The sequence below is a fragment of the Trachinotus anak genome, unplaced genomic scaffold (genome assembly GCF_046630095.1).
Source record: "Trachinotus anak isolate AG129_WGS33_773 ecotype Australia unplaced genomic scaffold, CSIRO_AGI_Tana_v1 ptg000003l, whole genome shotgun sequence".
Lineage (NCBI taxonomy): Eukaryota > Metazoa > Chordata > Actinopteri > Carangiformes > Carangidae > Trachinotus > Trachinotus anak.
Genome location: NW_027273854.1, coordinates 6,805,744 through 6,822,323, shown reverse-complemented (window position 1 = coordinate 6,822,323; position 16,580 = coordinate 6,805,744). Strand labels below are relative to the sequence as shown.

The 16,580-nt window shown below is 41.9% G+C and overlaps 1 protein-coding gene across 1 annotated transcript; it reads right to left on the bottom strand.

The window, feature by feature from the left end:
* Positions 1–2,145: 2,145 nt before the first annotated feature.
* On the bottom strand, positions 2,146–15,791 carry usp31 (ubiquitin specific peptidase 31). Its single transcript, XM_071470511.1, has 16 exons — positions 14,176–15,791; positions 13,573–13,707; positions 13,193–13,287; positions 13,018–13,110; positions 12,390–12,525; positions 11,826–11,973; positions 11,553–11,733; positions 11,299–11,410; positions 10,876–10,970; positions 9,643–9,720; positions 8,064–8,193; positions 7,537–7,656; positions 7,147–7,372; positions 6,877–7,035; positions 6,353–6,505; positions 2,146–4,897 (listed from the first exon to the last, which is right to left on the bottom strand). Exons 1-16 carry the CDS (start codon positions 14,698–14,700, stop codon positions 3,429–3,431), a joined length of 3,855 nt encoding a protein of 1,284 aa, XP_071326612.1. The 5' UTR covers positions 14,701–15,791; the 3' UTR covers positions 2,146–3,428.
* Between the last annotated feature and the right edge of the window lie 789 nt (positions 15,792–16,580).

Genomic DNA, 16,580 nt, shown 5'->3' with positions numbered 1-16,580 from the left:
GTGGCTATGATCAAAAATGCTATGGATGCTGCAGCTTTCAGATTTTAGTTCTGTACAGGAGAAAAAGTCTCAAAAGGTTGGGTTGGATACAATTTGATCTCAAATTATATAATTATGTATATAAGCAATACACAAATGACTCACATTATTTACTGATCCTTGTCTACAAGCCCCCTAAGAACTAAATAAAAATGTCTAAAGTGAAGGGGCATCACATTCTAATGCACTGGGGTTTGGCTACATGAATGGATTAAAAATCCAATAAACTGCAATTCTAGCAAGTGTAAGGACACGATCAAGCTCTAAAATGCACACAAGCCGCAACAACTTAATTACAGACTTTACAACAGGCAAACAAGACGGTGAAAGCCAAAATTACATTAAATTGTCCTGCTCTGACCCAAAGTGCCACGCACAGGTTCCTGATAGATCACAAGGTTAAGTAGAAAAGAGCAGCTACAGGAAAACCACCATATTGAAACTGTAAGTATGTTATTTCTATGGTCCATTAAAGTTTGAACCCAACAGTCACTGCCCATTTCTAATGGTAATCCCACAAAGGTTTTTAGAGACTGGTTGCCAGTAAAGTGATGAGCTGACAGGTCTACAGCAGATAACTTTTCCACAACTCTATAGAACAGCACACTATGTTAAGTCAGTGCAGAACACAGTGGTGAAAACGTCCTGAGGGTACACAGAGGACTTAAGTGTCGATCGTGCTCATAACTTTGCAGGTAAACTGATTGAGACAATCTTCAAGTTTGTTTTTTTTTTTTCCCTGCCACCAGTACACTGATGAACAGTTCACTTTGCTTAGAAAACTGTAGCATTCCACTTGCCATCCATCTGCCTGCAGAAAAAGGTGACGTGACTACCCTGCATACAGCTCACCCTCTCTGGCCAAATCAGCTCAAACCCCACATGGGCCATTTAAATAACATACTTAAATCTTTAACTTGAGTGGTATTTCCTCTGAAACCATCTGAGAACCAATGTAAACCTGGTAGATGCTACAGAGAAACAGTGGAGAGAAATACTGTAATCTGTAATTCAAAGATTATGTCAATGCTTAAAGTGAAAAAAAAAAAAAAACTGTTCACTATTGGTTGGCTTTTAATGGCATATCCACATTCATTCACTGAAAACATACATTATTGCTGGTATCTAATGTATGAATATTGCAATTGAAGGTGGGCTACTTCTGTACTGGTAAAGCTGTTCAGTTTGAGGCCAATCATGCATCATGACAACCGAAGTGACGCTGACCTGCCTCTGCTTCTATTGTTATACTGCTAAACTAATAATGCCATGCAGTGTCTGATATCCGGATTTGGACAACTGCTCAGAGACAATATACTGTAAATGTCTTTTGATGATGAATGAAATGGCTCATTATCAATATTCAGTTTCAGCCTGATGAAGGAAAAAAAATGGCAAAGTGTTGTCCTCTCCATTGAGGTACCATAGGTTATACCAACAGGTTTCTAGGTCACTGAAGTCTGCGTGGTCACAGTTCTGAACGTCAGCGTTTGAAAATATGTTTGTTTAAGAAACATCAGTGCCAGAGGAGCAGTGGTCTGTTACAGCACCAGGTGTAGTGAAGGGGTGAGATTTTTTTTAAAACGACCCCTAAAACGTTGAGATGAATGTACCCTTTTACCATTTCAAGTCTAAGGCCTGTTGACACTACTTTACGATATGTCTTGACGTCATGAGCGGACAGCATATTAAAAATGAGATAACATCGTTAAGTCAGAGTGTGTGTGTGTGTGTGTGTGTGTGTGTGTGTGTGTGTGTGTGTGTGTGTGTGAGAGACTGTTCTGGGTAAAAGAAAACTACTTTATCTATACAAAGTGCAAACAACACAACATTCCTACTCAGTGATGCATACAGTAGTAGACTACTATGTTGCCAAAGGCAATTATTAATTTCCATGTACAGCATTGAAAGGTGCTTAAGATAATTTTCATCTTGCTCATGGAAAGGAGAAAAAATGGATTATATACTATTTACTTTATGTCAATATTTGTACAGACACAACTATATCTATCATATATATATATATATATATATATATATATATATATATATATATATATATATATATATATATATATATATATATATATATATATATATATATATATATATATATATATATACACACTTTGAATTTAAAGGGTTTCATTCCAAAACACCATCTCTTTGAGGAAAAAAATGGCAGCTTCAATAAGAATTTTAATAAAATACATTTCTATCGAAAAGGTACTAGTAATAAACAAAAATAAACTTTTGTCTCAATTTCCTTACTGATGCAAATTCTTTCTCAACTCAGGTTCTTTTCTGTTTTGGTCCAGGGCCTGCTTTCACCTCTGTATTTCACAACTGTTCATCTAATGTTTATGATAAAGACTCTTTTTGCTACTGCTGCTCTGTTAGTTCCCAGATACTCTTAAGATGTATAATGTGACATTACTCATGAGTACATAAAGTCTAGTAAAGTCTTTCTCCATAGCTTTAGGCAAAAACCACTCGCACTATTACTATCAACCAGCATGAGGTGAGTGGAGAAAGTGTGTGCATGTGTGTGGAAAAACAATGGTCACTTTGATCGGCTTAAATCAATCAATAAAACCACTATGAATGCTTAGCCACAGCTATTTCGGAATGAAACTCTTTTGTGTTTGTGTGTATGTGTGTGTTTGTGTGTGTGTGTGTGTGTGTGTGTGTGTGTGAGCATATCAACTCTGTCTCAGTATTTGTGCAGAGACTATCATTGATGTTATGATTCTGTTCTCACCGTTATTGGGTTTAAAATGCAGACAGAACAGCAGTGAGTGATCAACAACCAGCTCAAACCTGAAAAATTTGAATCTACACAAGTTAAAAAATGTGACTCCACAAGTTAAACTATGCATTGCTGATGCATACGAGATGAAAATGATTCTTATCCCCTTCACTGTTTAATGTATAAGCTGCTGCATTTTAAATCAGGTTTGTCTAGCTGGATATTTTTCAAAGATATAACAAGCCTCTTGTCTGAAGGAAAGATAATTGGATCTCAAGAGTCCAGTAGGGAATTTTGTCAGCTGTCATACAGGCCTCAAAAACGCACAGTCAAACAGGCTGTGCTGCACAGCTGAATGCATATGGCATGCTTCTGTACCCTCCATACCAGGCACATGTTTGGCACCCAAATATGCAAATGGAGTCCAATACTTTTTATCCAGTACAGATAAAAAAAATTGAAAAAACCTCAAAGCTGACCACCAATACTCAAACCTCAAAGCCACATACATCTTAAATCAGTGTACAAAACCATAACATCAAAAATGTGTCTCTTCACAAATACATATGATGCTCACTGAAACTTAGGCACAAAGAAAATAGCTGCAATATGCAAGTTCAATATGACTACTCTGGATATATCATTGAGGCCTCTGTGTTGTACGTGCAGGAGATTGCATGCTTGACGAGAGCTTTCGGGAAGACGCCATCTTTTCAAGTGGCTTCTTCCCATTTGCGGGAGACTTGAGACTTACTTCAGAAGTGGAAGACTTGGACTTGCCTAATAGGGTGCGACTGAGAGAGGTGGAGGGCTTGGAAGACTCCTTTGTCTCTGACTTTGTCTCGCCTCCACGATTCTCTATAGATGTCTGTGAGGAGACAGCGTCTCCAGCGACCTCCTTGGCTTGTCCATTTTGCTTGCATGTCCTCTCTGAGGCCTTTTTGGCAAGCATGGTGCTTTTTCCTAAGTCAGCCGACCGGCGGCTTTCCCTTTGTCGGAGGGCGCTCTTGAAGAAAGACAAGCCTTTTTCCTCAGACTTGCTGCTGCGCTGCAGGTCTCTGGTGGACACACTTGGTGAGCGCAGGCTGGTGACAGAAGAGCTGCTGCTGGAGCTCCTCACAGATCTCCTTTCGGGCCGATTAGTTTCCCCACTCTTAGAGAGCGAGGAGCGACCCACCAAGCTGCCTCGGAGGCTGTCGACCAGAGGGCTAGTGTGCATAGAATCTCTGCTGTAGCTCCTTTCTACCAGACGTTTGCGAGTACTCGTGGCGCCTTTCTCTGTGACACTGGAACTCTTCTTTGCAGTTGGCGAGGGGGAAGCTGAGGACTGAGGTGTGGAGCGGACACAGGGCTTGTGTTGTGGCGTTGCCTCTGGAGGCTGAGTTGCCTCCTTTGTTTTGGAGGGAGTCCCACTGGGTGTTGAGGTGCCTTTCTTGGCAGTTACACTCTTTTCTTTAGTATTGCTCAGCTTCTTGCCTTTCACGGGTGTGCTGGAAGACGTCTCGGAGGTAGAGGTCTTATAGGTCGAGCACAAACGTTTTTTGGAAGTTTTCTCTTGCTCCACTTTGCTGGAGGTCTTTGCGGAGCCTGTGCTTTCTGCCTTGGAGCCAAATCCTCCAATGCTGCTCTTACGCTTCTGCTCCTTGGAGGGAGTTGCTTGGGCAGGAAGTATGTTTTGGTCTATAGCTGTAATCTGGTTGTTGTTTTCAGTTGGCTCATTTTTGGTGGTCTTCTTTTCCACTAGAGTGGGAGCCCTGCAGTACATCATGTCTAGGAACCTTTTATTGTTGTCGTGGTCACTGAAGTTGCTCTCCATCATTGACAAGGGAGTCCTGCTGCCAAAGTAGCGTTCATGTCTACTATAGCTGCCAAAACAGGACGTGGAAACCTTGTCATCACAGGCTTCTCCTATTCTCTCTAGAGGAGGTGAACATCTGGAGTCAAGGGAGAAACGTGAGGGCGAGTTGGATCTCATATGCAGCTTCGCAGAGAGAGACCAAGACGGCTTCATCCCACTGTCGCTGAAGGCTAAAGGACTAGCAATGGACGACCTGGAGGACAAGCTCTGACGCTGAATGCTCCTCACAAAAGGGCGGACGGAGAATCCTCCTAAATACAAGTTAACATTTGAGAAAGAAGAGTAGTTTTTGTTAAGGAAGCTCAGCTAGAACATAATGCAGAAAACACTGCTATTAAAAATAAATTACTGCAACATGGCACGAGAAAACTCGAACCTGTCATATGTCTTAACTTTTTCCACAGCCTGGATTTTGCAGACTAACATGGCTTAATGTTGCATAATCATGATGTGCAAGTTGTTGTTTTATATAACAATCAATAGTTGTATTGATTTACACCTTTGACTGCATCCGTGCATGACCAGTGCACAACAGTGTTTCTGCATTTCTGAACTGTGCAGCTAACACAGAACTAGCACTAGACCTGGAGAAACATAAGCTCTCTCTTCAGCTCATGTGTTACTAGTTGACTGCTGCATTGTGTGCGTGCATGTTCATGTACTCCCACTCACTAAAAGAGCTGAAAACTAATTAATTAATTTGTGCCAAAAGTAATAACTGCGATAAACCCAAGTATGTGTAAATACATTAATACAAGAGTAAATAATGACTACTCATGACATAATAATGAGTTAATAATGACAACCATTATTATTAGATCTCACAAAAATGTTTTCCCTCTTATTTAAAAAAAAAAAAAAAAAACTGCAAATGCATTACGTAATTTGGATGCATTAACCATAGTGAGATCTGTGAAAGCCACAGTTAAACACCAGTTTGCCTGGCCAGCATTTTTGCGATGATGCTAACCCTGTATTCTGGAGGGTTACATAAAGCCTACATTTATATTAACCACAAACAGCAGCTCGGGCCAACATCTGCCTCACTTTGGATTCACTTGGAATTTAAGGTTTCCCACTCTGCTGAGTGTCTTGTCTTGTTCATCCCAGTCAGATGTGACATATGTCCAGTCACTTTCTGCCTCCTCCAAGCCAATAGTGATTCTGCTTTGATCTCATTAACATTTGTGGGGGGCGTGGGGTGATTTTAAACAACTCTGGAAAGAATTAATGGCATCTTTTGATTCCAAAAAAAATATTGTTAGTGGAAGGAGTATTACAGTACACTCTTGGTACAAGGTTTTGTGTTGCTTATTTTACTGTGGAATACATTGAGCAACAATATAAGCAAAGCTGTATCTATGTAGCCATTTCTTTTCTTTATTTAGGTCTATAACCGCTGGTCTGCAGTACATACATTGTTTTTTTTCTGGTTTTGCTCTCCCAGGTTTAAAAAAGAAGTCTGGTCTGATTTACTGGGTGGGTGGAATTAGGAATGGGATTATTTTAACATGTCGTTGCATCTGAAAAATTCAAGATCAAAAGCTTTGAACTCTTTAAACTTCAAAAATATGAGTGAGGATGACAGCGGGAGTTCATGTGCATGTAATGTAAATATAAATGAAGCACCGACACAAAGAGCTACAATCTGACACCTGTAATATCAAAAACATTTAAAGGAAAACAAATATCAGCATCTGTCTCACCATCATCCTCACTGCGTTCGACTGGAAACTCCACTGACTCAGCCAGAGAAGCCAGAGAGGTGCGTCTGGACGAGGCTCCGGAGGCCAAGCTAGCAGGCCTGCTACCAGGCAGCCTGTTGATCCAATGGTCACACAGGGATGAACTGGTGGAACCTGTGTAAAACACCATAAAAACTGTAGTTTCTTTTAAAGGTTTAGAGACTTTGTGAGGCATACTATCTAGTTTTCTTCTAATAATGTGACTAGCTTCCCTAAAAGGAGAATAAAAATAATCACATTAAGATGTTTACATTGGTTTTACAAGCTGTCCTGTTCCCATGTTTTAAAGCGCAGTGCTTAACGGCGAGATCAATCTCCACATTATAATACATTACAATGTTAGTTTCTTCCCAGTTCACAATGTGGTATACCTTTGTTCATGCAAATACTGCAATAAAATTAGATTTTACATTCACACCAGTCTTTATCATAATATGACTGGAAATATAGTAGATATAGACAGACAGTGGGAAATTAATTCTGACCAGCAACAGAGCTGTTGGCCGACCAGGAGGGAATAGCTGTCCTCCTCTGGTAGAAGAGTATATAGGCCGTCTGCTGACACACGTCATCGTCAGCTACTGGCGAAACCTCGCTGTCATCAAAGCAGTACCACTGGCCATCAATGGAGTTCTTGCAGTAAGCTGTAAGCACAAAGCAGGAAGAAAACAATGGGTTAAAAATGGATGACGATTTCAAGATTTTCTGACCATTTTTGTATGTAACCCTCAAACTGCCTAAATTTTTTGTGTTACCAGTGTAGTGGCCTCCGTGCATATTCCCATGGTGGTTGCACACAGCATACAGGTCATACAGGTAGTCATCAGGGTTTCTTCCCAGGCCGTACGGTCTTCTCCATGGCGACCAATGGGAAGGTAAACTCCAGCTGCTCTGACTCCTCTTAACCACATGAGGTGCCATGTCCATGCCCATCAATGGGAATCTCACCATGTTCTGCATCTTCACCCTGCGGTCGCCCTCCTGAAAGAGAGAACGAGACACAGAAACACATCAGCACTTAATGAACGATTCCCGTTTAGCTGCTACTTTCAGTTTAATCCCCAACAACAGCATGTTCTTGATAATCAATGAGTGCACATGGGCTCGAATTTCCATTCAAACAGTGTCTAGATGAGCTGAAGTACCTGTCTGAACCTCTTGAGATGCAGTATGAGCACATCCGGCAGGGTCCACAGGCTGAGCTTGATGCGGCCCTGCTGCAGCTGCTTGCAGTGGGGACAGCGCCAGGCATCGTCTGGGGCAAGCTGTAACACACACAGCCCAAGCAGCAGCCATCAAGAACGAGCCCTAACCACACTGCTTATAAAGCAGACCTCACACAGGATGAGGCCCGAAGTTTTCCTCTCACTCCTCTCTATTCTTCGCAGGCGAGTTCAACCACAATGTATATGTAGGTCTGTGCCCAGAATTTCTAGTTTGTTCCAAACATAGCGTCAGGAGTCACATCCACAGTAAAACCTCAGCGGGTGAAAGGCTTTTTGAACTTTAGGAGAAGAATAATAATCCTGCAGGGAGGAGGCCACCCTTCAAAATATACTCATCCCATGATATGTGCAAGGGCGAATCTAAGATTTATTTTCTAATGTCACACTACTGACTCTGCAGCAATCGACTGTGCGTGCACCCACTACATGTCTGGTCTAAGTGTTACCTGCTCCTCCTTAGTGTAGAGCTGAAAGCACTGAGCGAGGGTGCAGGCCTGCGGCTGATGATGATGTTCTCTGTGCAGATACACACTCTCAGCATCAGGAATGTACTCCTCCTCAGTGTGTCCAAACAGACTGCGGGAGCATGAAGCACAGTCACACATTCATTCAGCAGCTTAGTCATGAGACGATCAGAGCATCTGGTCAAACTGTTTCCTATATTAAGGTATTTCATTAACTAAGGCAGATGATTTCATTGTTTAACATGTTATCATAATCAGTTTCTCATTTAAAATAACATATTATACTTATAAAAATAAATACTTTTGATGATAATCCTATGAAACTGTGAAGTATGTCTTGCAATACCAGTTCTCCCCCTGTGGTGCAGCAGCACTGAAAAAGGCTTTTAACAGCAGCTCAAACAATACTTGCACAAATATTAACTATATAAAGGCATCTTTGTGTGCCTCACAAGTGCCAACATAAAACACTAAAGTAAAAAAAACTTTCATCAACCCATGATTTCTGAGGAAGCTGTGACCTGCATTTCACAAACAAAGGCGCGCGTGTGTGTGTGCGCGCGCGTGTGTGTGTGTGTGTGTTAACCACACAACAAGGTTATTGGCTTAAGTGAGGAAATTAGAGCAGACATGTCGTTGATTGTGTTGGTGGGAACTACGGACTCTGGTGTTTGCTTGTGTTAGAACAACAACTGCTTCAAAGCACATTTGCTTGTAGATTAATAAAGTTTATTTTCTAAAAAGGAAATAATGTGAAAGGACAGGAGTTATGGGAAAATAGTGGGCGGTACCTGCTGCACATTTAAGCCTTGTTAAGTTTGATGTGTTGCTAAACTTGACTTCACTTGTCTTTTCTCTTGTCAGAAATCCTGCACATTGCAACGAATGTCACCATCGATTTTACTGAAGTGTTGCCACACCTTCAACTGGCAGATGAAGGTGCAGTCGTGCGTGGGCAAGCTTATTTTTGTGACTGTAAGTCGTCCAATCTAAGCCAATGAGCAATAACACTAAGTTGAGACACAGATGTGAGTATCTGATAACATGAATAACCACTTCAGGATCATTGGCAACATTTTTGTCTGTTAGATGGGGCTGACGCTTTGGTTCAATATGTCATACTGCTGATGTTTTGTCTGACACACACAGTTGTCAGGTTCAGGTATATTCTTTCATGATATTAAGTACTGAACATTGAAGCTGGTTCTGTCATTTCAGTTGTGCTTTCAATGTAATTGCTTATAGAGCTAGGCTTGTTAGCCTTCCTGCTAATGAATCACCTTCAATAAAAATCACAGTAAATTACACAATCGGTGTCCACATGGCAGGTTATTAAAATGAGTGGTTTAACCCATTCTTCCAAATGAACACCAATGTCGTTTGGTGTGTGCATGTCTCTCAAATTAACAATTCTCCATGTAACAGTCCATCTTTCTGAAATGCTATATCTTGTTCCCAGTGAAGATTACAGCAAACAAATGTCTTTCCTTCTGTGCAGAACAAACATTCTGCAGATAAAATAAAACAGAAGTCCAGCAAATATTAAATATTTTTCACTCACTAGTCCTTGGTCTCTTTGTCCCACTCTACCACTATCTTCACATGTGGCGGTCCCCCTTGTCCACAGGACTTGTATGCTCTGTAACGGAAAGAAATTTATACCTCACTCATTTATGTCACTGTAGGTTCAGAAAAGCTTTTTCTGGACAAAGCTGCTTGCTTCACAGTCCAAAAGCAATTACATGCAAAGAGATAATCAGTGTGAGGAAATTACTTTAGAGGATGGGTTAATCCAATATGAAATAATCTGGTTCCTCTTAAAGAACACACATAACTTTAAAGTTTGTAAACATGTCTGCTGTAGCAGCTTCAGCTTGAGGCTATAGGATTGTGCTCACGACAGGCAACAACATATCCTGAGACATTTTAGTTGTCATGAAAGCACCTATTGATCAGTCACAGTAATGAACAATACAGCTCTGATGTCACTTTGATTTATGCCTCTTAATGGCTCAGCAATGTTGTGACTTGTTTTATTATGTAGGTTTTAAGCCAAACTCGCTAAACTGGCATTTTTAACAAACAGCCAGAATCGTGTCAGGACATGTCATCTAACCAGGGCTGTGAGACAAACACGGCTAATGGCATATGTGTGAGAAGAGAAGCTTAAAGGCTGAGATGGATATAATCTTAAACTCAACCCACGAGCAAATATTATGCTTGTCTTTACGTTTGTGTGCACATGTACATATACTGTTTACTTTGACTTCCACCTACTTCATTTTCACCTTTCACTGACATTAATGCTGAGCTACAACACGGACATGAATACAGCTGGGCATAGGCGATTCGCCTTTTTGAAAACGAGGTATAGTTTAGCTAAAATGACTGAGCTACTATACTACAAACGATCTGATTTCACACCCTGTGTAAGGCCTGCTTTTCTTTGGCTGCATCCCACTGGATAAAATGTCTTGTTGGCTCTGTTGGAAGCCATAAAGATCAAGATGGAAAATAAAGGAGTGTGTATATTTACCTAGCAATATTCAAATCATATTGCCTGTGTCTACAGCCAGTGACAGGCAAAGTGTAAATAGCCAGAGATTTGGGAAAGCAAATACTCCATGCACATACACACACTCACAATGGTAAGACAGATGCACTTGTGCAATTGCTACAAAAACTCAAAATGTCCTATTATTCAAAAGTAAGTGCAATACACATTTTTAGTCATACAGCTGTAATTAAACAGTATATAAAATATACGTTATATGTTATATAAAACAGAACTGACCTTTCCACAGTTGGGTGACACAGTGGTCGCTCATCTTGGGGGAGGAGGTAGGTTATACCAACAACGCCAACCACCCGAAGACTGAAGGGTCCCACCTACACACATACACACATACACACACACACACACACACACACACACACACACACACACACACACACACACACACACACACACACACACACACACACACACACACACACACACACATTATTTACATGTGGCTCACTAACAATGTGCTAGTAGAAAAAAACAGAAATGTAACTGATTTCCCTCTTTATGAAGGCTCATACTTGAAATAGAAATGTTCATATCCATCTGTCCGTCCAGTTTTTAAACTGCTTCACACCATGTGCGGCATTAAAAACATTCCCTGCACAGTCGGTGTAGAGAACAGGCTGACTGCTTGTTTCGTTTTCCTACCTGAATGTAGACCCCAGGTCTCAAAAGATGACGCATTTTCTCCAGGATCTCTTTTTGTAGAGCATCCCAGGTCACGGTGCGCTCCATGTACAGAACAAAAGGCAGGCCGAACCTAAAACAACATAATATGGTTCCATTAGCAGTCATCAGTTTCTCTGGAGGGCTTCATAACCACGCCCATTAGTCCATTACCATTTTGGGTAACTACCAATTGTGTTGCAATGATAAGAAAGAAAGTAATCTGACTGTAGTACCTCTTTCCTTGGTGGCCAGTACAAGCTCTGTTACACACCAAAAGGATCATTTTTTCTGGTCCCAGGTTTTTATTGGGCGATGCAGTTACAGGAGTCATGGCCCCCTGCATGAACGAAGGAGTCCTGCTGATTTCCGCCCCATACTTCAAGTTGTTATGATTCAGGTTTGCAAGAAGACTTCCTGTGATTAGATAGAAAAAGACTAGATAAATTGTGATCTGTTCATTTAATTCAAAAAAGAAGAATAGTATGCATCATAAATTCATGTCTTACCCCTTTTTGTGCGTAGGTTTTCCAGTTTGAAGGTCTCTGGTGTCTCAAAGGCAAAGATGGAATCGCTCTCTTGAATGATGTTCAGATCGTCGTCATCATCACAAAAGGAACGATGAAACCCATCATAGTACATTTCAGTCAAAACAAACTGAAAGAGGAAAAAAACATGGGAAAATTTTAAAAATATGTACCACTCATGGTATCCAGTTTCTGTAAGTGTTTTCACATTGTTATTCCAAAATAAACACAGTCATCTGAATATCACTCCTCATCTCAGCTTAGCTGTCATATATATATTTACTCTCATGGCATTTTCACCCTGCCAGTTGTAATCACTGTTAGAACTCAGTTGTTGCAGCCTGAAGGAAAAATGTGTTTATAAATCAGTTACTCTCAACTGCGTACTGAGCTCACACTTTAAAAAAAAAAAAAAAAAAAAACCTGGCTTTATAAGAAACTACTGCTCCGAGGCACACCTTGCTTTAGGAACACTGAACTAACACTGTGCCAGTAATATAGTCTCGCTGTGGCAGACCCTGAGCTGATAAGTGACAAGAATAGCACCTGGTCCATTGGGATCTTGGTCTCACGTGACACAGCATCTCTGAGGCGGTAGACAGTGCTGTTGAGAGGAACAGCAACTCCAATCCTCATACAGTGGGAGTACTTCCCCTGGTACACCACTGTCACATACAGGGGCCTGGCAGAAAGAAGGTAACATGAATTAAAGTAGGTGTACTCTTGTAGTTTATCTGAGCAAGCATGGTTTGATTTTCTTATTCTCTGACCGTGAGAAGAACTTGACAATTGCTCTACAACAACACAAAGCACGAGATTTTGCAGTATTTCCTTCCTCTTTATTTCCCGTAGTGCAGAAACGCCTAAAATGAACACACTGTTGTTTTGGTTTAAAAAATCTGAAGTGTGCACTCCTCCTCCGGCAACCCTCACCCTCCCACCCAACACCCCTGCCAAACCAGGTTACATTCCTCCCTTTGTGACCGCACACTGGTATTTGCTTCAGGTCCTTGTGAACTTGTCAGCACTCATACACACATCAGTGAAAGGTGTCACCCCTTTGAGGAACTTCTACACACACGTTTGCTCAGGTTGTAGAAACAGAGGTAGAACAGACATACTGCACATTTTTTTTTGAAAGCTATAGCATAGCACAGCTCGGGTGTGCACTCACCGGGTGTGTGGTAGTGGGATGGGTAAGGAGATGCAGAGGAAGGGATCAAACGTATTGCTCTGCTTTTGGCAATGTGGGCAGGTGAGAGAAGACCTGTTTGGAAAAATTACACCTCTTAATATAGCAGACAGAGAATATGGATATAACACAACATACATTAAGACAGAAAGCCTACCTGTACTGAGCCTGAAACAGTTCTTGTACGAACGACCCAGCGGAGAGGGGAGGAGAAGGCCCCTCTATGCTTTGGTCATCTTCTTCAATGGGGGGCTGAACAAACACAAGCAGGATTTATGACTCACCTTTATAATTCAGAAATAATATGTGGTTCACAGGCTAGTGTGAAACCTGTGTTGTTATTAACTAGTCCCATGGAATAAAAGGAAACAAGGAAAGATAAGTTAAACTGAGTGACCACAATTTACTTAAACACATATGAAATATAATGCAATGTAGCAAAATAACCCTTCAATTAAAAAAAACTACAATAATTATTTTCAGCATATATCACGGACCGTATGGTTAAGCAATGTGCAAACACTCTTCCAGCCTCACCTTTATTGGGAGCCTGCTGTTGGGGTTGACTGTGTTGAGGTCCTCATGTACTCTGTCCAGCAGCCACAGCAGAAACTCTTGAGCATCGTGCTGAGCGTTCCCTTTAAACTGCGTGGCATTTTTTGACACAGCGTTCTGCAAACAGTGTGGCCCACAGGTTACAATGCATGCTGGGTCACAATCACTGCACTAGTTATTCTGTTATTCTATTGAGTTGGTCATGTTTCATTAGCAGCGGATCGAGGTACAGTGTTTATACAACATGCATTGTCAAAGGTGTTTTTCCAAGAGAACTAATGAATGAATTTACAACACAATGTCTCATGCAACTTTACATGTTACTCATGTAAAGTACCCCCCAAAAAATCGACCTGTATCTTAACTTTTGTAGCACCAACAAAGTTCACAAGCAGAAATTCCTACACGACTCTTTTACAAGTGAATCTTACACCTATGGGACTTTTCTTCAGGCATTTGCAGGCCTGTTGTTTGTTTAATCCCTGATTAACTCTCTGATTTGTCAGAAAAACAGTACTGCAGCCATCATCAATGTCCACTCGTGTCAGTGTCTCGCCTCCTGTGATCCTGTCATGTCACTCTTACCTTGAAGTCCCTGCTATGCTGGGGGGTGTACTCAAACGTCCATAAAGCCCGCACAAGCCCTGACAGTTGCTCCGTGACCTCCCCTTTGGCCAGAGGACCCTTCTTCTGCAGGTGTACGCCGTTTGTCTTCGGCTTGTCCTCATCCGTCTCCTCGCCTTTATAGTGCTCCAGGACGAGGTACTCAGCAAAAAGTTCCGTGTTACTGAGGCACTGCAGAATTGCATTCATGAAGCAGGTGTTCCCGTGGTTTTTGAGACCTGACACTCCAGGGACTCTCTCCCCAGACAGGAATCCCCCCATGTCCCCATCCTCCATGGGCACGTCTTTACTTCCAGATTTAAAAGTGGAAAACCCACCATCATCTTTGTCATCCTCCGTTTGCACTTCAGACCCAAAGTGTGATAAGGCTGTCAGTGTCCTCAGGACCCTGCTCATGAAACTGCCCACGGAGCGCACGGAGCCTCGCCTGAACAGCTTCTTGCTGAAGCTCGACTTCTTGTCCTTGGCGGCGGCTTTGCACGACATGATTCCCCCTTTCACGGCCGTACAAGTTAGACAGATGTGTTGCGATGACCGGGAGCCATCTCGGCGGCTGCTATCTGCCGCTTCCCGCTGCTGGCAGGTCAGGCGTGTCGGAGACCCGTAGCTAGTAATAACATTTTAACAGCGGTGGATGTTTTGATTTCACTTGTCAAATAACGTTAGCTTGTAGTGCAAAAAAAAAAAAAAAAAAACCTTGCCTAAAATACTGTCTGAGGCCAGTTACCTAATGAGATAAGAAGCGTAACATAAACATTACTCAGGTCAGCTGTTAGCAACTTGCTCCCTTGTTTTTGCGGGGTTTTTTTTTAATTACTGCCCCGCAGCAATGAATCAACATCGGCTGCGGTGAGAACGAAGGCAGCGGTGTTAGCTAATTCAGGCTAACGGCAGCGCTAGCTACAATAACAAGAGCCACACAAACAGCGACAGTCCCTCCCGGCCGATAAGTCCAGATGCGACAGAAACCGATAGTCCGCCATGGTGTGCAGATGGTGGAAGTTAAAGTGGAGGATGTGTCCGAAATTTGGTAAACCTCACATTTCTCACACAATTAGAGGCACAGTCGGGCTAAGCTACTAAATAGCAGATTCGTTTTTACTTCTTCTTCTTCTTCTTCTTCTTCTTCTTCTTCTTCTTCTTCTTGTTTGTGTTGGCAGATGGTCTGCGAGTTTGTAGCGACATCGCCTCCACCTACCGGACTGGAGTCAGAGCAGCAGCCTGCCTGCAAAACACAGTGATTCTTTTCTAGCACTGTTTCTAGTGGTTTGTCTAAAATTGTTCAGCATGTTCTTGCCAACTAGAAGTGCAGTTTCTGAAGAAATCGTAGTGGGATCGCTGGCCTCTGCACAACCTGAAGCTACAGTGCGTTCAGAAAGTATTCAGACCCCTTAAGTGTGTTCATATGGTTATGATGCAGGCAGCCTTATGGTAAAATAAACTAAAAAAAAAATCCCTCATCAATCTACACTCAGGATCCTATAAGTGAAAACAGATATTTTTAAATATCACATTGACATAAGTATTCAGACCCTTTGCTATGACACTTGAAATTCAGCTCATGGGCCTCCCATTTCTCTTGATCATCTTTAAGATGTTCATACACCTTGATTGGAGTCCACCTGTGGTAAATTCAATTGCTGGGACATGATTTGGAAAGGCACACAACTGTAGGTATGTGAGGTCCCACAGCTGAGATGCATATCAGAGCAAAAACCAGGCCATGATGCGGAATGAACTGCCTGCAGAGCTCAGAGACAGGATTGTGTCAAGCCACAGATCTCAGGAAGGGTACGAAAACATTTCTGCTCCATTGAAGGTTCCTAGTGGCCTCGATAATTCTCAAATGGAAGAGGTCTAACAACGAGGAAGCTACATAGAGCTGGCCGCCCGGCTAAACTTAAAGACTGGAGGAGAAGGGCCTTGGTACGAGGGGTGACCAAGAACCCAATGGTCATTCTGGCTGAGCCCAGAGATCCTGAGTGGAGATGGGAGTAACTGCCAGAAGGACAACCAATTCGAAGTGTCATGTCTGGTTTCCATCAAACATGATGCTTGGAATTGAGGCCAGACAGTTCAATCTTGTTTCCATCAGACAGGGGAATCTTGTTTCTCACAGTCTGAGAGTCCCTTAGATGCTTTTATTCACACTTTCACCGAGGAGAGGTTTTGCCTCTCTGCCAAAAAGCCCAGATCGGTGGAGTGCTGCAGTGATGGTTGTAGAACTACTTGGTTGCTTAATGCTTATTTTAATGTTTATTAAACAAAATGATGTGTCATAATTTAGTTAGAGTCCCCACTGGACCTTCATCTCCACTGCTGATCCTGAAAGGCATAGTAGATTTTCAAGATGGCACAGGCTTGAA